General features: G+C 34.7%; 1 protein-coding gene across 6 annotated transcripts; it reads right to left on the reverse strand.

The window, feature by feature from the left end:
• Positions 1 to 215: 215 nt before the first annotated feature.
• On the reverse strand, positions 216 to 12,429 carry LOC130433419 (T-cell differentiation antigen CD6-like). 6 transcript variants are annotated; one of them, XM_056763279.1, is made up of 17 exons: positions 12,296 to 12,429; positions 9,430 to 9,489; positions 7,310 to 7,594; positions 6,907 to 7,218; positions 6,178 to 6,240; positions 5,924 to 6,058; positions 4,460 to 4,528; positions 3,857 to 3,991; positions 2,661 to 2,747; positions 2,371 to 2,457; positions 2,178 to 2,264; positions 1,511 to 1,579; positions 1,213 to 1,293; positions 1,004 to 1,105; positions 863 to 925; positions 528 to 638; positions 216 to 366 (listed from the first exon to the last, which is right to left on the reverse strand). In XM_056763279.1, the coding sequence occupies exons 1-17, from the start codon at positions 12,345 to 12,347 to the stop codon at positions 221 to 223; spliced, it is 1,944 nt and encodes a 647-aa protein (XP_056619257.1). In that variant the 5' UTR covers positions 12,348 to 12,429; the 3' UTR covers positions 216 to 220. The 6 variants fall into 6 exon arrangements, with proteins under 6 accessions (XP_056619257.1, XP_056619253.1, XP_056619256.1 ...); XM_056763275.1 differs by having other exon boundaries at positions 2,178 to 2,261; positions 4,412 to 4,528; XM_056763278.1 differs by having other exon boundaries at positions 1,004 to 1,102; positions 4,412 to 4,528.
• Positions 12,430 to 15,241: the final 2,812 nt, after the last annotated feature.

Genomic DNA, 15,241 nt, shown 5'->3' on the forward strand with positions numbered 1-15,241 from the left:
GATTTTAAAGTGTTTAATGTAGATTGGATAATCAATAATTAGTCGTTTTGGAAAAGTCCTCTCAGGTATTGCAAGTGCCCGTTACATTCCAAGTTGATGTTTTTGGTACACATTGTTGTTTTCATTTAATTATAAATGCACATTGTCCACAGAAAGAATATATATCTTTTTCAAATGTTGTTTAAAGTATTTGTGACACCCAGTGCCAGTTTTCATGTTTTCACCAGTTTTCAGGCTCATCATAGTCATTGTCTGAAGAGGACTGAACTTCTTTTTCTCTTGCTGGAGAAAATCCATCATCATTCTGATTTCTTGCTGGAACATTCACATACGAATTGTCAGATGACGTGCTGGCATTATCTGTTTCTAAAAACAAAACAAAATAGGTTTAATTATGCTTTGTTTGTTACTTTTTTTGCTCTACTTCCAATTGTTCACTGTCTGATCTGAGTTCAAAAGAGTTGAGGTTTAAGAAGAGGGAGATCTTCAAGCTTAGAAAAGTCACATGATGGAAGTGCAAGTGGTACCTTGACTGAGTTGTCTAGGTATATGAGGGCCTTGGTTACCGACAGCACTTCCTGTCATCTGCGAGCTGTTGTAATCTACAAATGCTTCAGGTGATGGGCTTTCCTTACCTTCTAACAGAAAACCAGAAGGTACCTCATTGTAGGTAAAAGTTTAAGTTCCTTGATTTAAATAACGCAGTTTAAAAAATACATTCAAGTGGTAAGTCATAACATTTAAGACACAAAATAAACATTATATACTCATTAACCATATTATCTTTGTACAAAGCATAATATGCTTTTTTCATTTTCAAATCACGCAGGGGAAAAAGGACCTCAAATTCATGTGAACATACCAAACTCTATGTTTTGATAGCACTCTCCTGAAGATGTGCTGTCTGAATCATTCCCATCTGCCGCTAAAAAAAAACAAACTTTTTATTCTAGATAGACTACTAAATTGTCAATATTGTCCCATTGTAAAATGCAAGAAGTACCTTGTGTGTGGAAGCCGCTGTAAACAACAGTGTTTCCTGTCATCTGAGCATCGTGAGGTGTCTGGAGTGACTGCTGAGGAAGTGATGGGCTTTCCTCATCTTCTAGAGAAAACGGATGTCTGACAGTTAAGCTGACTGGATGAATCCACCAAGTGTTCAGCAAAAATATTTTTTCAAGCCTCTATGTAATGTTAAGTCGTTCAACCAACCAGATATGAGATCATTGTCCAACTCTGTGTTTTGATAGACCTCTCCAGAAGACGTACTGTCCGAATCATTCATATTTTTTGCTAAAGAGAAAATAGAATTAATACATCTAAAATGTATTTCTAAGCTGAAAGATACCTTTAAAGATGGGTTTTCAGAAGCTAAAGTATATCATGTTAAACTGTGTTATACATTTTAGTGGTGACTATGGCTGTATAAAGGTTTGAAATTTTATGAGTGCGAGTATATGTTTTTACTTCAGGGACACTGTAAAATTAGGTTTGATAGCAGTGGTTTCACCTTGTAAGTGCTGGTTATTGCAAGACATGGTTGAAAATAGTGAATTTTCCTGAAGTGAAGCATCCTCAGCTTCAAGACAAAAAAAGAAAGAAAATATTAAAGGGGTCATATGACACGACGAATATTATCGTTTGTTTTAGATGTAATACAATGTGTATACACGATTTAGGGTTAAAAAACACAGTATTTTCCACATACTTTGCATGTTTGTATGTCCTCTTTTCCCCGCTTTCTCTGAAACGTGCAAATTTTTTACAAAGCTCATTGCTCAAGGTGTGTTATGATTGGCCAGTTAACCAGTGCATAGCGATTGGTCAAATACTGCAGGCATGTGACGCAAATGTAACACCTCTTACCATATTTGGAACATCAGGTTCCAAAGCAATTGTGCTGACAGGTACGCTCATCTTACTTGCATATACATTTGGGCGGTCTCGGTCAAATCATACCACGAACTGACATAGATTTGTAGGGGCCTGGTTATAAAAATCGTTTCAGGTAGGTCTGGGTGAGCGTTTGCTTTTAGATTAAATCTATTTGTTTTCAGACAATTACATGTTTTCAATTTTACATGCTTAATACACACATGGGCAACTTATAACACACCAAAGACACAGAAAAACACATATTTGTACATTTCACGAACCCAACACACATCTATACACACTTGTTTTGATAACGTTGTCCATGTCACTCTTTGTGCTTTCACAGAACTCTCCTGAAGACGTACTGCTTGAATCATTTATATCGACTGCTGCATATAGAGCAAAATTTACATTCATTTTAACCTCACACTAAAAAGTACCATTTATCCTTAGAGGATATTTTTTTAGAGTATAGCAGTTAAATAAGAGTTACACCTTGAGTTGGTGTGGCAGGTAAGTCGGTGTCTCCAAAAGCCAATGGTGCAAAAAGACACTTATCAAGATGAGTTGGGAGTTTATCAACTGTAGAAAAAAAAAGGGTATTCAATGTGGAAATATATTGATTCTGATAAAATAGTGTGACTGATTTCATTCTCAAGGAACTCATATACTGAGTAAAGGTTTACCTGGAATGAACTGTAAGTTGTTTTGGATCTATTTTCTGTATGTATAAATATAAAATCAAGCTATCTCACAAACACAATTATTACTTTATTTGTTCATACCTGACAAGTGCATGGTGTCCATGTTGATATGTGTGTTTTGATAGCCTTCCCCAGATGATGTACTGATTGAGTCATTCATGTTCAGTGCTAGAACAAACAATTCAGAGCCTATTATTTAGATTTTTTACAGAGATCGCTGTTTACCATGTAATGCAGACCCTGGGATGAGTCAACAATGACATAATAGGAAACTCTTTTTAATTATTTAGTTCTGTGTACATCTTGTACATGCCAGTACTCTGCAGTCTACATTGGAAACTGCTTCCATCCCCAGGAAGTCACTTGTAAGCATGTTTAGTACAACTTATGATCTACTAAATAATAGTTTAACCATTTCAACTAAAATCTAGCATTGTCTGGTATTTATTTTGGACATAACATTCTTTGGGAGGATTTATTATTAAATATAAAATTTACAGTCTTAATTATAAAATAAGTAAAAACAACATAAATGGTATAATCACTAAATACTGTCTAAATTACTTAAATTTGTTTATTTATACTAAGCTAAATTTTATGATTGCATTAAATTTCATAACCAACACCGTCTCAAGGGAATTTGTGACATTGTCAAGAACTGTAATCTATTTGTGTTCATGGACAAAAATCCTTTATCATTTTCCATTGCTTTGCCACCTTGTGAAACTCGTGTTTTAAGGAATTTTAGTGAATTTCGGGTTGGTTAGCAACCTCCTGAAATATGTATGACTTCTTTTGATATCAGGTTATAAAAATATATATGTACATACACACGCGGTCTGTGTATTGAAAGTCATGCTAGTGAGTTTTCTGACTGACACGATAAAAAGGAGGAAATTCATGTCCATGAACACGAATCAACAGATTCCGAATTTCGAGCCTAAACCACAAACTGCCTTGAGACTGGGTTGTCATAACATACTGAATTATATTGTATACACACTTTCGGTCAAAAGTTTAGACTTGCTGAACTAGAATGTTTCTCATGATCTTAAAAACATTTTTTATTTATAGTCACATGCTTACATGTTTCAAATAAGCTTTATATACATAAAATGAGCTAACAAATCTAAATGTGATGTTGTAAAAATGTGAAAAAATAATCAAGTAGGTGGCCCCAAACTTTTAAACTTTTGCGTCTTCTGAAATGGACCATATATGTGTTGGCTGATATGAATTTTGTTGCCTTATAGCCGTATCTTGAGCTAAAGCCTCACCTGTTGGGTAAAGTTGTGCTCGATCAATGTTGTGATGTTCATAGTCTGAATCAGAGGAAGATCCTTGTGCAGCTCGATTGGCTGTTCTGTCAAATCCATGCCCATAGTTTGAGTTCTGTCTTGAACCGAGACTTTCTAAGGAGTACAAATGTTCCATTCATGAGACAACAAATGCGTATGACCATTACAACATTAGATTACAACATTAAAATAATGGTTTCCTGAAGTTTACTTTAAAATGCAATAATAATAATACACTAAACACTTATAGAAAACCATTTTGTGTGGTCTGAGACCACTGAAAATGTCATATGCTTCCATTTTGTTGTACTAACACAACATGGAATGAACTTCAAAAGTCAAGTCCTGATGATCCATATCATCCCTGCAATACTTGATACTTCACTGAATGCATTTAATATCATAATAAATATGAATCGCTGAAATAAATATAAGAAAACGTTCTATAATCATTTTCGGGGTTATACATGTTCTTAAATCCCAGATTTTCAACGTGGTCTCAGACCATGGTAATAAAACCTTGGGACTACGAACCGTATGGAAATGCTTCAGGAGCTGTGTTAATTCTCGGGTTGTAGATACCTGTCAATGCATTTGTCTGGTACTCTGTGCCTGCCGGGAAATCACTTTGATGTTGCCGAATTTGACATGCTGTTAGCATAGAGGATGAACAAAAATAGCTTAAATTTTCTCATGCAGCACTAATCCTGTTTTAAGATATATTTTTTAGTCCTAGTAATTGGTCACATTTAAATGGAGGCAAGTGGTTGAATTTTATTCATGTCGTAGGAAACGTTTCCTGTTATCTGAATGGAATGTATTGCACGCACACTGTGCTGTCTAGAAATCATAAGAGGAGTTAGACGATTACTTTGAATTTAATACAACACAGCATCATACTGTAAGTATAGTGCATTATGTATGCATTCATGGTTTGGTGATGAGAAAGGGTGAAAATGTTTCTTCTGACAACTGTATGATTATTTAATAATTGATGAAATGCAATTTGGACACAATTCAGTTTTGAATCAGTTTCATTTATGATTAATTTAATAATATTTATAATAGTTTTCATTTAATGTTCCACCTTCAACTTAAGCTTTTCAAACGTCATTCCCTGCTTCTGATGTGTCATTGCTAGATGCAACGGTAACACTTTACAATAGGGTTTTATTATTTAAAATGAGTTAAAAGGTTAGTTCATCCAAAAATTTGAAAAACTGTCATCACTTACTCACCCTCAGGTTGTTTCAAACCTGTATAGATTTCTTTGTTCCAATGAAAACAGAGAAAGATATTTGGAAGCATGTTAGAAATTTTCACTTCTGTGACTGTATGATTGTATTTATTTGTTCTGTTGAACACATAATGAGATATTTTGAAGAGTTTATGAAAACAAAAAGTTCTAGGGCACCTTTGACTACCATTTAATTCTTCCTACTATGTTAGTCAATGATGTCCCAGAACTGAAAATGACCAACATTCTTCCAAATAAATTTCTTTGTGTTCATCACAACAAAATAATTTATACAGGTATGCAATAACATGAGCGTGAGTAAGTGATGACAGAATTTAAACTTTTTGATGAACTATCCCTTTAATTTATATGCTAATAGGAACCTCACAACAAGCAATACGTTTACAGCATTTATGTATCTTAGTTCAAGTTCATTTTAAATCCAATACAAAATATCATGAAAACTGGAGTGACATTAACTAACATTATCATAGTTTAATAAATTCTGAAAAAAATATTTTGTCCCATTTTACTTCATGTTAATTTAAGCAATGGATAATGGCTAACAAATATAACCTTATTGTACAGTGTTATCAATACAATTTACATTCCTATTTATCAAGTACTTTACATTGTTCGTACCTTATATGAGTAATCAGACTTCACATTTACTTGTTGAAAACAATATTATCATCATGTTTTAGTGATAAATTTGAACTGCACTATGTGCATATAAAGGTCACAGTGAGTGACACAAACGTGCCGAAGAATGTAAAATAAACAAAGCAAAGGAAGATGTTTGTACTTGCCCTTTCTTTTATAAAGCACACAGACAGCAGCATTTGACAGAATAAAGAGCAGCAGAGCAAGAGATAAGATGAAGCAGCCAACAACTGCTGGTGAAACTCCACTGTTGTCTTTTGTTGCCGCAACTGTGCTTGACTCTGAAAAAAGCAGAGAAATCCACAAAAGGCTTTTAGAATCGCAAGTGCTTATTTAACCATGCTACCAGTTTTAATCATTTAAAAATATATATTCGTTCAAGTTTATAATAATTTTTCACCTGCAGTCCATGTCAAATTGGTTGTGTTGCTTGGTGTGGGTGTGGGTGTAGGCATTGTGCTCTCTGTCGTGAATATGAAATAAATATATTAATTGAAAATACATGCATATATTTGGAAAAAAGGTATTAATATTTAAAAATAAAGTGAAATTAAATAACTGGATACATCAAAGGATTACTACTAAGGGATTATAACCAAATACATGTCAATCAGGATTTTTCAGAAAGTAACTTGCACAAACTGACTTTTAACAAACATGCTGGTCAAAAGTTTTAAAGCACTTGAGTGAATTGTTTCTCACTCTTTTTTATTCTAAAGGTATATGTCTGAAATTTGTCTGAATTTAAATTCTCATAGTTTCATTTGTGTATTCCAAAGTTTTGAAAATATTACTATTTTTCTAAACTCTGGAAAAAATATGAATAAGTTAGTATTTGAAAGCGTTAGCATTATTGAATATTTGTGCTTTGACATTTTAAAGTAGCAACCCTGTCCTGCTCACATTTGTTCTATTTTTAAACCGACTGAAATGGAAATTATTCCCCACCAACCCCAAAACATTACACCTGACCTGAATTACCTCACACCGGGACCTGAAAACAAATTATCACTCCACGTCAAGAGGTCACCAACCAACACCTCAACCACAGGAAGTTTAGTTTGTAATGTATTTGGCATAAAAATTTGGTGTCTAGACAAATCATATAAATGTCATGTGTGTTTGGTACCTGAACACACAATTCCACTATCTTCCTTATGTCCACAGAAGTCTGTGGGAGTGGTGTTGTTCACACTGCACTCCCATAGGTTCCTCTCTGTGCCATTGCATTTCATCTTGCTGATGTGGATGGGCCCTCTCCCAGCTCCAAAATTTAAGCCTGATTTTGTGATGCTGCCACAACCCAGTTGGGCACAAACTACAACTCCACTTCGGTTGTCAAATTCATCATCACATACAGTGCCCCACTGCCCATTGTGCAGCAACTCCACCCGTCCAACACAGCGATCCTGTCCTCCGGCCAATCGGGCGGCTTGATGCTCTGTAGAACAGAGGTATCAGCCAATCAAATCACAAGCAATGAAACAAAAGTGAGAAGACTGAATCCTGGCCTAAGATCTTAGATGACTCACCGCAGATGACTTCTATTGCATTTGTGCAGTCATCTTCTGCAGCTGTAGTGCAATTGTGCAGCTTTGACTCTTTAAGAATGCAATCCGCAAGACAAACACCACTGCTAACTGTTTTGTTCATAACATGTTCTCGACCACAATGAAGGTTTTTGCATATTTGGTTTGCAAGATCTTTCTGCTCCTGAGCATCCAGCAGGTTGAGGGTCACATCCACTGTGATGTTTTTGCGATGGGTCCTTAGAACACCAGAGCAGCCGTGGGACAGAATTAGTACGGAGAGGTCTACTAAAGTTCAGAAAGAGAAAAATTAAATTCATAAAATATCTCATTGACTCATTTACAAACGGTTCCTACAATTCTTGGAAGTTGATTGTCATTAATATATATGTTTTTATTTTCATGGACTGTAACAATATGAACCATTTCCAACATTGTATCTTTTTGCTGATGATACTCGAGACTTTCAATTCTGTTTTAAATGAGAATTAATGTATAACAGTCGATACACTTTTGTTTAGACAACAAAGTGAATATCTAACCCGTGGGGCATTGTTTTATGTTGCAAAACTTTGTAGCAGTACACTGCAACACAGCCACATCCCGTGAGTCACTTCCTGTGGAAATGTTATACTGTAGCATGGAGGACACTGGAGAATGAACTTTTTTTAGAAAGTTTATGATACTGTGTGGTTTAAGATCATGAAATTCACATTTTGTCTTTGTGCGGGGCTTGTGGAACTATGAATTTGTCTAAAGGGCTTGCTTTGGTTTGACCTCTAAACAGGGTGACGGGTTGCTTGTATGATGTACCACCAGCGCTGGGTAGTAACTGATTACTTGTTATCTGGATTACGTAATCAGATTCCAAAAATCAAGTACTTCTAATTGAATTACACAATATTTTTTTAAAACCTTTTATCAGTGTACAGTTTTTATTTTACGGTTACAGATTAAATTTCATATAACTTTTTTTGTAAACCTTAAACTCTTAAGCCAACCCTTGATGGCGATGCTAACATGTTTTTGTTTACAAGCATTTTTGTTTGCTATGTTTTTTTCAAGAATAGCTTTGATCATCATAATCAATAAGACTCCGCCAACCAGAATAAGAACCAACAATAAGACTCCGCTCGAACTGCAACATCTTTGTCTTGTGTCTATAAATAAATTCTTCCCTGTTGTTCATTCTCTCCCTTGCTTTCTTCAACTGTTATCCTCCTTTTAACATGGCCTTGTAAACTATTGGTACTGTTTTAGCATGTTGACGAAATGTTATATGTTCTCCTATGTAAGTCGCTTTGGATAAAAGTGTCTGACAAATAAATAAATGTAATGTTAATGTTTATAATACCATGATTTGTGCGATTAGTTACTTATTGTTTTGCCCATCACTGCAAGAATATTACACCCATTTACATTGATTTGGTATCTACACTTGATATCTACACTGTAATGATCTATATTCTTTAACCATTTTTATTGTAACTACATGTGCTGTTGTAATGCAGTCATTAAATATAAAGGCATTTGACTAACTTCTTGTACTTTTATCATTTAATATAATTAAATTTAATATCATTTAAATATTTTAAAATTTTATCAGAAAAGTGGGCACATAGACAAAAGAGGTAAAGATAAAACAGACACATGTAAACAAATGTAATCTAAATGTTATAAAAATGTAGTCTGATTACATTACAAAAAATGTGTAATCTAAGGGATTACGTTACTGATTAAAATTTTTGCCATGTAGTCTGTGATAACGGATAACAATTCCCAAGTAATCTACCCAGCTCTGTTTACCACTGACAGCTCTGTTATAGTTTATAGAAGCAGCATGGATATGCATCACCATCGAAGTGCCAAATTTCCATATTTTAATAACTTTTTGAGAATAATGTCTAAAGTGTGTTTTCAACGTTTGCATCATTTTTTGAAGTCACATCTTAGCCAGTCATTTTAATAGAATTTTACCATGTAATGAAATCTCTATGATCTGGTTGTCTCTGGAGTGGTAACATTATGTTTTTTTGGTCGCCATGAGATGTAAAGATACAATTCATATAAACATTGATCAGTCGGGGTCTTTTTTGAGTGACAGTATTAATTGAGTTACTTACTGGTTGAGTGATCTTCAGGCTTCACATTCTTATGATGAAGGTCATTCGTAATATTGAATCCTGGCAAGATAAAGAAAAGATAGAAATTATGGGTTTTACATTTGGACGAATCTGTTCACTACCTTGTTTATTATGAATGAATTGTTCTAGAGTCTATGTGTCATTTGCTTTATGGGGTGCACAAGACGATATTTAAACGTCACTAAATTCTAAATAATTCACTTTGGCCCTATTTACAGACAATACTTAGGCCAGGAACATGCCTTTGTTTAATTAGTATATTTATATTGCTTTTATAAAAATGCCTTGGAAAAGAAAACATTACTTGTGTGCATCTTGAGACGAAACAACCGTGCTGACATATTTTAAAATATGCAAGGTCTAGCTGTTTTCAGTTTAGACCGCTTAAAGGGATACTTCACCCAAAATTGAAAAATCTGTCATAATTTACTCACCTTCAAGTTATTCCAAATGTGTATAAATGTATTTGTTCTGATGAACACAGAGTAAGATATTTGGAATACTGCTTATAACCAAACAGATCTCAATACACATTGACTACCATAGTAGTAAAAATCAATGGTAGTCAAAAGTGCCCCAGAACTGTTTTACTGTCCTTCATTCTTCAAAATAACTTTTTTTTGTATTTAACAGAACAAAAAAAACGATAAAGTAATTTTTCCTACTATGGTAGTCAATGGGTGTTAAGATCTGTTCGGTTGTAAGCATTGTTCCAAATGTCTTTCTCTGTGTTCATCAGAACAAAAAATTTATACACATTTGGAACAACTCAAAAGGTGAGTAAATGATGACAGAATTTCCATTTTTGGGTGAAGTATCACTTTAAGCATTCATTTTAGTATGGAACTAGCCTTTACGAAACTGGGCAAAAAGGTTTAGAAATTAATTAAGCCACATTTTCTTTAATAATCATTATCTAAATATTGTCATCACTGATAGTGAATTTGTTTCCTTGAATATATATTTTTTTTCTGTGACATCAACCGAAATATCTTATTAAAACATCAATGAAATATATTTATCAATCATTCAACTCAAAGTTTATTTTCTATAATTATCATCTTGTTTTTCTTTAAATAAACACATCTTGAAGTTTGCTGAATGCTTTTTTTGTTTCAAAGAGAGGTTGAAACAATGAGAGTCAATGTCAGATTCTCATATTTTGGGTGAATTATACCTCAAAACACTTCCATGTGAGTAAAACGTACATATTAAAATTCACATTTGCTACACCTTTCATTGCCTCTTTATACTCTGTATGTTTTAGAAATGGCCCGGAGCCTAGCAATTTAAGATCTTATGTGAGATCTGTTTGCAAAAGCGTGAAGATCTGCAGCCCTTTTAATGTGTCAGTCTTCAATAACAATACTCAATTGAAAAAAAAAACAGTTTGCAGTTAGGTACAGAGAAAAGCTGTCTTAGTTCAACATAAAAATCAAAGCATCAGTTAGGATTGCGTTGATTTACAAAGTTAAATTTAGTTACGTTTACAAACGCAAACCTTATTTTGTCAATATGAGAATATTTGTATTAATGTACCCTGCATTATTCTTTGTACGGTTAATAGAGTGTTACATATCTATGGATTTTTGGTCATGTACAGTACTATAGTTATGTGTTACCTATGTTAAAAATATATATAGCTAAATTATGTGATATTTACTACTGGATGACTATTAATAAAGAGACTGCTGGGCTGAAATAGATCAACTTAAACATCTGCTTATCGCGCAGTTGATGGCCGCATGCCCTGAATGAGTCCATCTACTTCAAATTGAAGTCGGTGTCAATGAAGGTTCGGATGGCCTTAGTTACACTATGAAATTAATTCAGAAATATAATTGCTCTTGCGACTTGTATATTTTTGCATTTCACATGTACCAAGTAAATCCCAAAATACAATTTTTATCACATTTGACACATGACTTGTGTTTATTGGGCCTCATTTTTAGTTCATTTAAGAAAAACAAAAAAATAAATCAATCTAGTATTTTGGATTATGTACATCTCACAGGGCATGTACAACATGCTGCTTAGATGTTGAAGATGAACACTAAGTTGATAATAATTGTATTTTTCTCTATTAAACAGATTTTTTTTCTTACAACGGCATATATGTAGTCTTGTTGTATTTGTGATAAATGTTCAGTGTAGTGAAAATTAACGTGCTACAAATTCTGCAATCCTTGTAGCACAAAAATACAGCATGCAACTTTTTCTAATACTGGAGATAAAAATGTTGAGCTCTGTCTTAAATGCCTGCTTGGCATGATAATACCATAACATTGTCAACCTTCAAAATTAACTCTGTTTAAAATGTACATTATCTTAATTTATCAATATGATTTGTTTTATTTTGACAGTGTAAAGATATCACAAAATCTCAAATAGTATTAACAGAAATACAATAATGTGCCTGCTTGCAGTCTGGATGCAGTTTAACAACGCAGTTGAGTGCAAGCAAATTCAATCTCTGATTGCATTTCAAACAACTCTTTAGTAAAACTGTCTGTGTACTTTCATTCATTTGTAATTTTTTTGAGAAAGAAATGCATCGTGCTCCATTATTTAAATTTAGAACCTCAAAGCGTCTTACACAAAGCATTCTTTTGATAAAAGTAAGCTGTTGATTTTCCAAGATAGTGATTTTCTTTTTCAGTACTATTCCATTACAATTTAAGAAGTTTGCAACTTCTTTGCTCAAGTTTAATCACAGAGTAACCGCTTTGTTTTACAATATTAGACAAAACCAAAAATATAGAAAGTATAACAGACCACAGATGAGTCCACGCTGTCTGAACTAAAACCTTTCTTTCTACCCAATCATCCATCAGGACTATTTTACCTTGAAACAAAGACAAAGTCTGTAGAACAGTAAACAGCAGCAATGGTGACATCTCTCAATCAAAAGTCTCAGAAGGCAGTTAGATCTCTGCTCATGACCATGAACATGCAGCTTTTAGTTTGTGCAGTAGCTCCCTGTGGTTTCCACTATGGGGCGAATTCGAGCATCATCCTCACACATGCACCCGGCACCACAAATACACGCCCTTATTTTGCTATCGTCACAGGTCAAAGGCAAGGTTGCTGTTTTACATGATCGCTTTTGGTTTAATATTAAGTGAACTGGGCCAATTTGAAAAGAATTGTCTGAGTTTTAGAGTTTAGAATCAGTTTTTATATCCCTTCATGTTCATTCTAAACGTAGAAGAAGAGTAATGAAGTAAAATGCTTAATCTGTGTAGAATCGATTAGGAGTTCGTCTTGAAGTTAAAAGAATACATGAATACTATACAGTGGTCTCTGTAAAGTAATCGTTGTTTTTCATCTTCAATCATTGTTTGCAATTTCTGCTAAATTTCAGAGAACGAATTGCTGCTAAAACTGTATGTATCTCACTATAGGTTAGAAGCAAATGCTTCACATTCTCACAAACACCGCAGATCTAATGCAGTTTTTTATCAATAAAATGAACTAGACATCATGGGGTGGTGTGTCTTAGTGGTAAAAGATCTGAGCTGCCTACCAAAAATCTGCTTGTTTGAAAATGCTTAAAGGAATAGTTTATTCCAAAATAAACATTTTGTCATATTTAATTCAACCTTATGTTGCTGGAAACCTGCACATGATGATTATGAAGATATTTTGAGAAATGTCTCAGGGGTTTGTGACCATACAATGGAAGTCAATGGGGGCCGATGTTGTTTGGTAACCAACTTTCTTCAAAAAACTTTTTGTTCTGCAGAAAAGGTCATACAGGTTTGAAATGAAAGTAAATGAAAACCTAGGTGGTTTGTCACATAATGTAAGATGTGTAATGTGCATTCAACTTAACATGCCTGAAAACACAACCGATAGCATACCGTTTAGCATTCAAGTCATAAGATAAGACTGTGTGTATGGTGGATTTAATTAACATTAAAGAATTCAATAGATTGCAGAACTATTATCAAAGGTAATGAAATGACTACTTTTGGTCAATTTTTTAATTGAATACACAGTTTTCTCTCATCTCTTGTCGGTTTACATTCCTAAATGCTCACTTTTACAGAAAGGGCTTTACAGTGTAGAAATCAAGTGTAGATACCAAATCAATGTAAATGGGAGTAATATTCATGCAGTGATGGGCAAAACAAAAAGTAACTAATTGCGCAAATCAAAGTATTATTTAGATTTACATTACATTTATTTATTTGGCAGACGCTTTTATCCAAGTAAACGAGGATAGAATGTTTATTTTTGGGTGAACTATCCCATTGAGCATAACATACATGAAATGGTTGCTCCAAATGTACTATAGGGCATCGTTCATGACATCTTTGGACATATAGTTTCTTTTGCATTCGCCTTGCATGCATTCGCATTAATGATATGTGCGTATGAGCGGCCAAAGCGCCCGTTCCGGCCCCAAAGATAGTAGCCCAGTGGGAAAACGCCCGGAGCACCAGATTGCCAGTCCGTCCCTGCATGAAGGTTTCTCGAGAAAACCTATTGTGTCTTCCATTCTCATAGATGAGACAGACATAAGAGTGCATTTGTGCTGTGGATAGACAGGTGTGACTGCCTACATTTACACAGCTGGGTATTTACCAGAAAATCATTATTTTCCTGTCACTGACAGAGTAGTCACAGCAGTGAGCTTAAACGCTGATAGAAACACGACATCCAAAAATGAAATATAAACAGAGAGTTGAAGTTAATCTGGGGAAAGATAATTAAGATTGGGTTTCCAGTGAGCAGAATCAATTATTTAAAATGAAGTTCTACTTTCTCATTTCCGATTTCAAAGTTAGATTTTAGATATGGCACAATGATCTCCCTCTTGTGGTAGTATGCAGATAAGCACTGATTAAAGTATATCAACAGCATAGAAACAACACTGCAGTTGCTTGGGTGCACAAATAATTAAGTAATTGGAAGTATTGTACAGAATTCTGGTAACAGTGTAATGAATCTAAAATCTGCATCAAAATCTGCATGCCGCCGAAATTGCTTAGATCAACCCTGCAACGATGTGTCATGCATTCAGACTTCTTTACAATGTTAAATGTGCTGTCTTATCATGCTTAACATGGTCAACCTGTCAAAAAATTAGTTAGGTATATAACGTAGTATTTCTGTGATCGATACACTCCCCCAGCGATCGTACAGGTTTCGGAACAGGAGAGCAGGAGAAGGAGCATGCGCAGACGTCACTTTCACTTGTAAGCAGGAGAGAGAGAGAGAGTCAGAGAGAGAGAGGGAGCATACGTTCGGCAAATTCAGGTGCTTGTTTGTTCACAGCATTTGGGTGATGAATGTTATATAAACTGTGGATATAACGCTGGATTTGGAGATAGTTTGCAACTGATATATGGAGCCATCCAAGCGCTAAAAGATGCCGGTGTGGTGCCGAATTTGGACTCCCTGCCAGATTACGATTCCCCAATTCCCCATAACATTAGGTGTTAGGGTTGGGGGAGGGGCTAGGATTAGCGAATCCCTATCAAAATCTATGAGGGGAGTCGTAATCTGGCGGGGGTGCAAATTAGGCACAACACCGGACATGAACCGCATGCAGTGGGTCAAACTGATGTCTGTGTTTTGTTAACAATGTGCTTTAGTTCAGCCTACAACTCCCACCCGCACGCGCCGCATGATTTCGGATACATCGTAAAGCTGTATCTATCTTTTATAGATGTGATCAAACAAAATACTCTTCGAAGATACGAAGTATGCAATACTACTCTATAGGTACTCAAGATTAATATGAGATTTGCAGGAACCCTGTGTGTTACACCTGCTTTAAATT

This window comes from Triplophysa dalaica, chromosome 12 (assembly GCF_015846415.1).
Source record: "Triplophysa dalaica isolate WHDGS20190420 chromosome 12, ASM1584641v1, whole genome shotgun sequence".
Taxonomy (NCBI): Eukaryota; Metazoa; Chordata; class Actinopteri; order Cypriniformes; family Nemacheilidae; genus Triplophysa; species Triplophysa dalaica.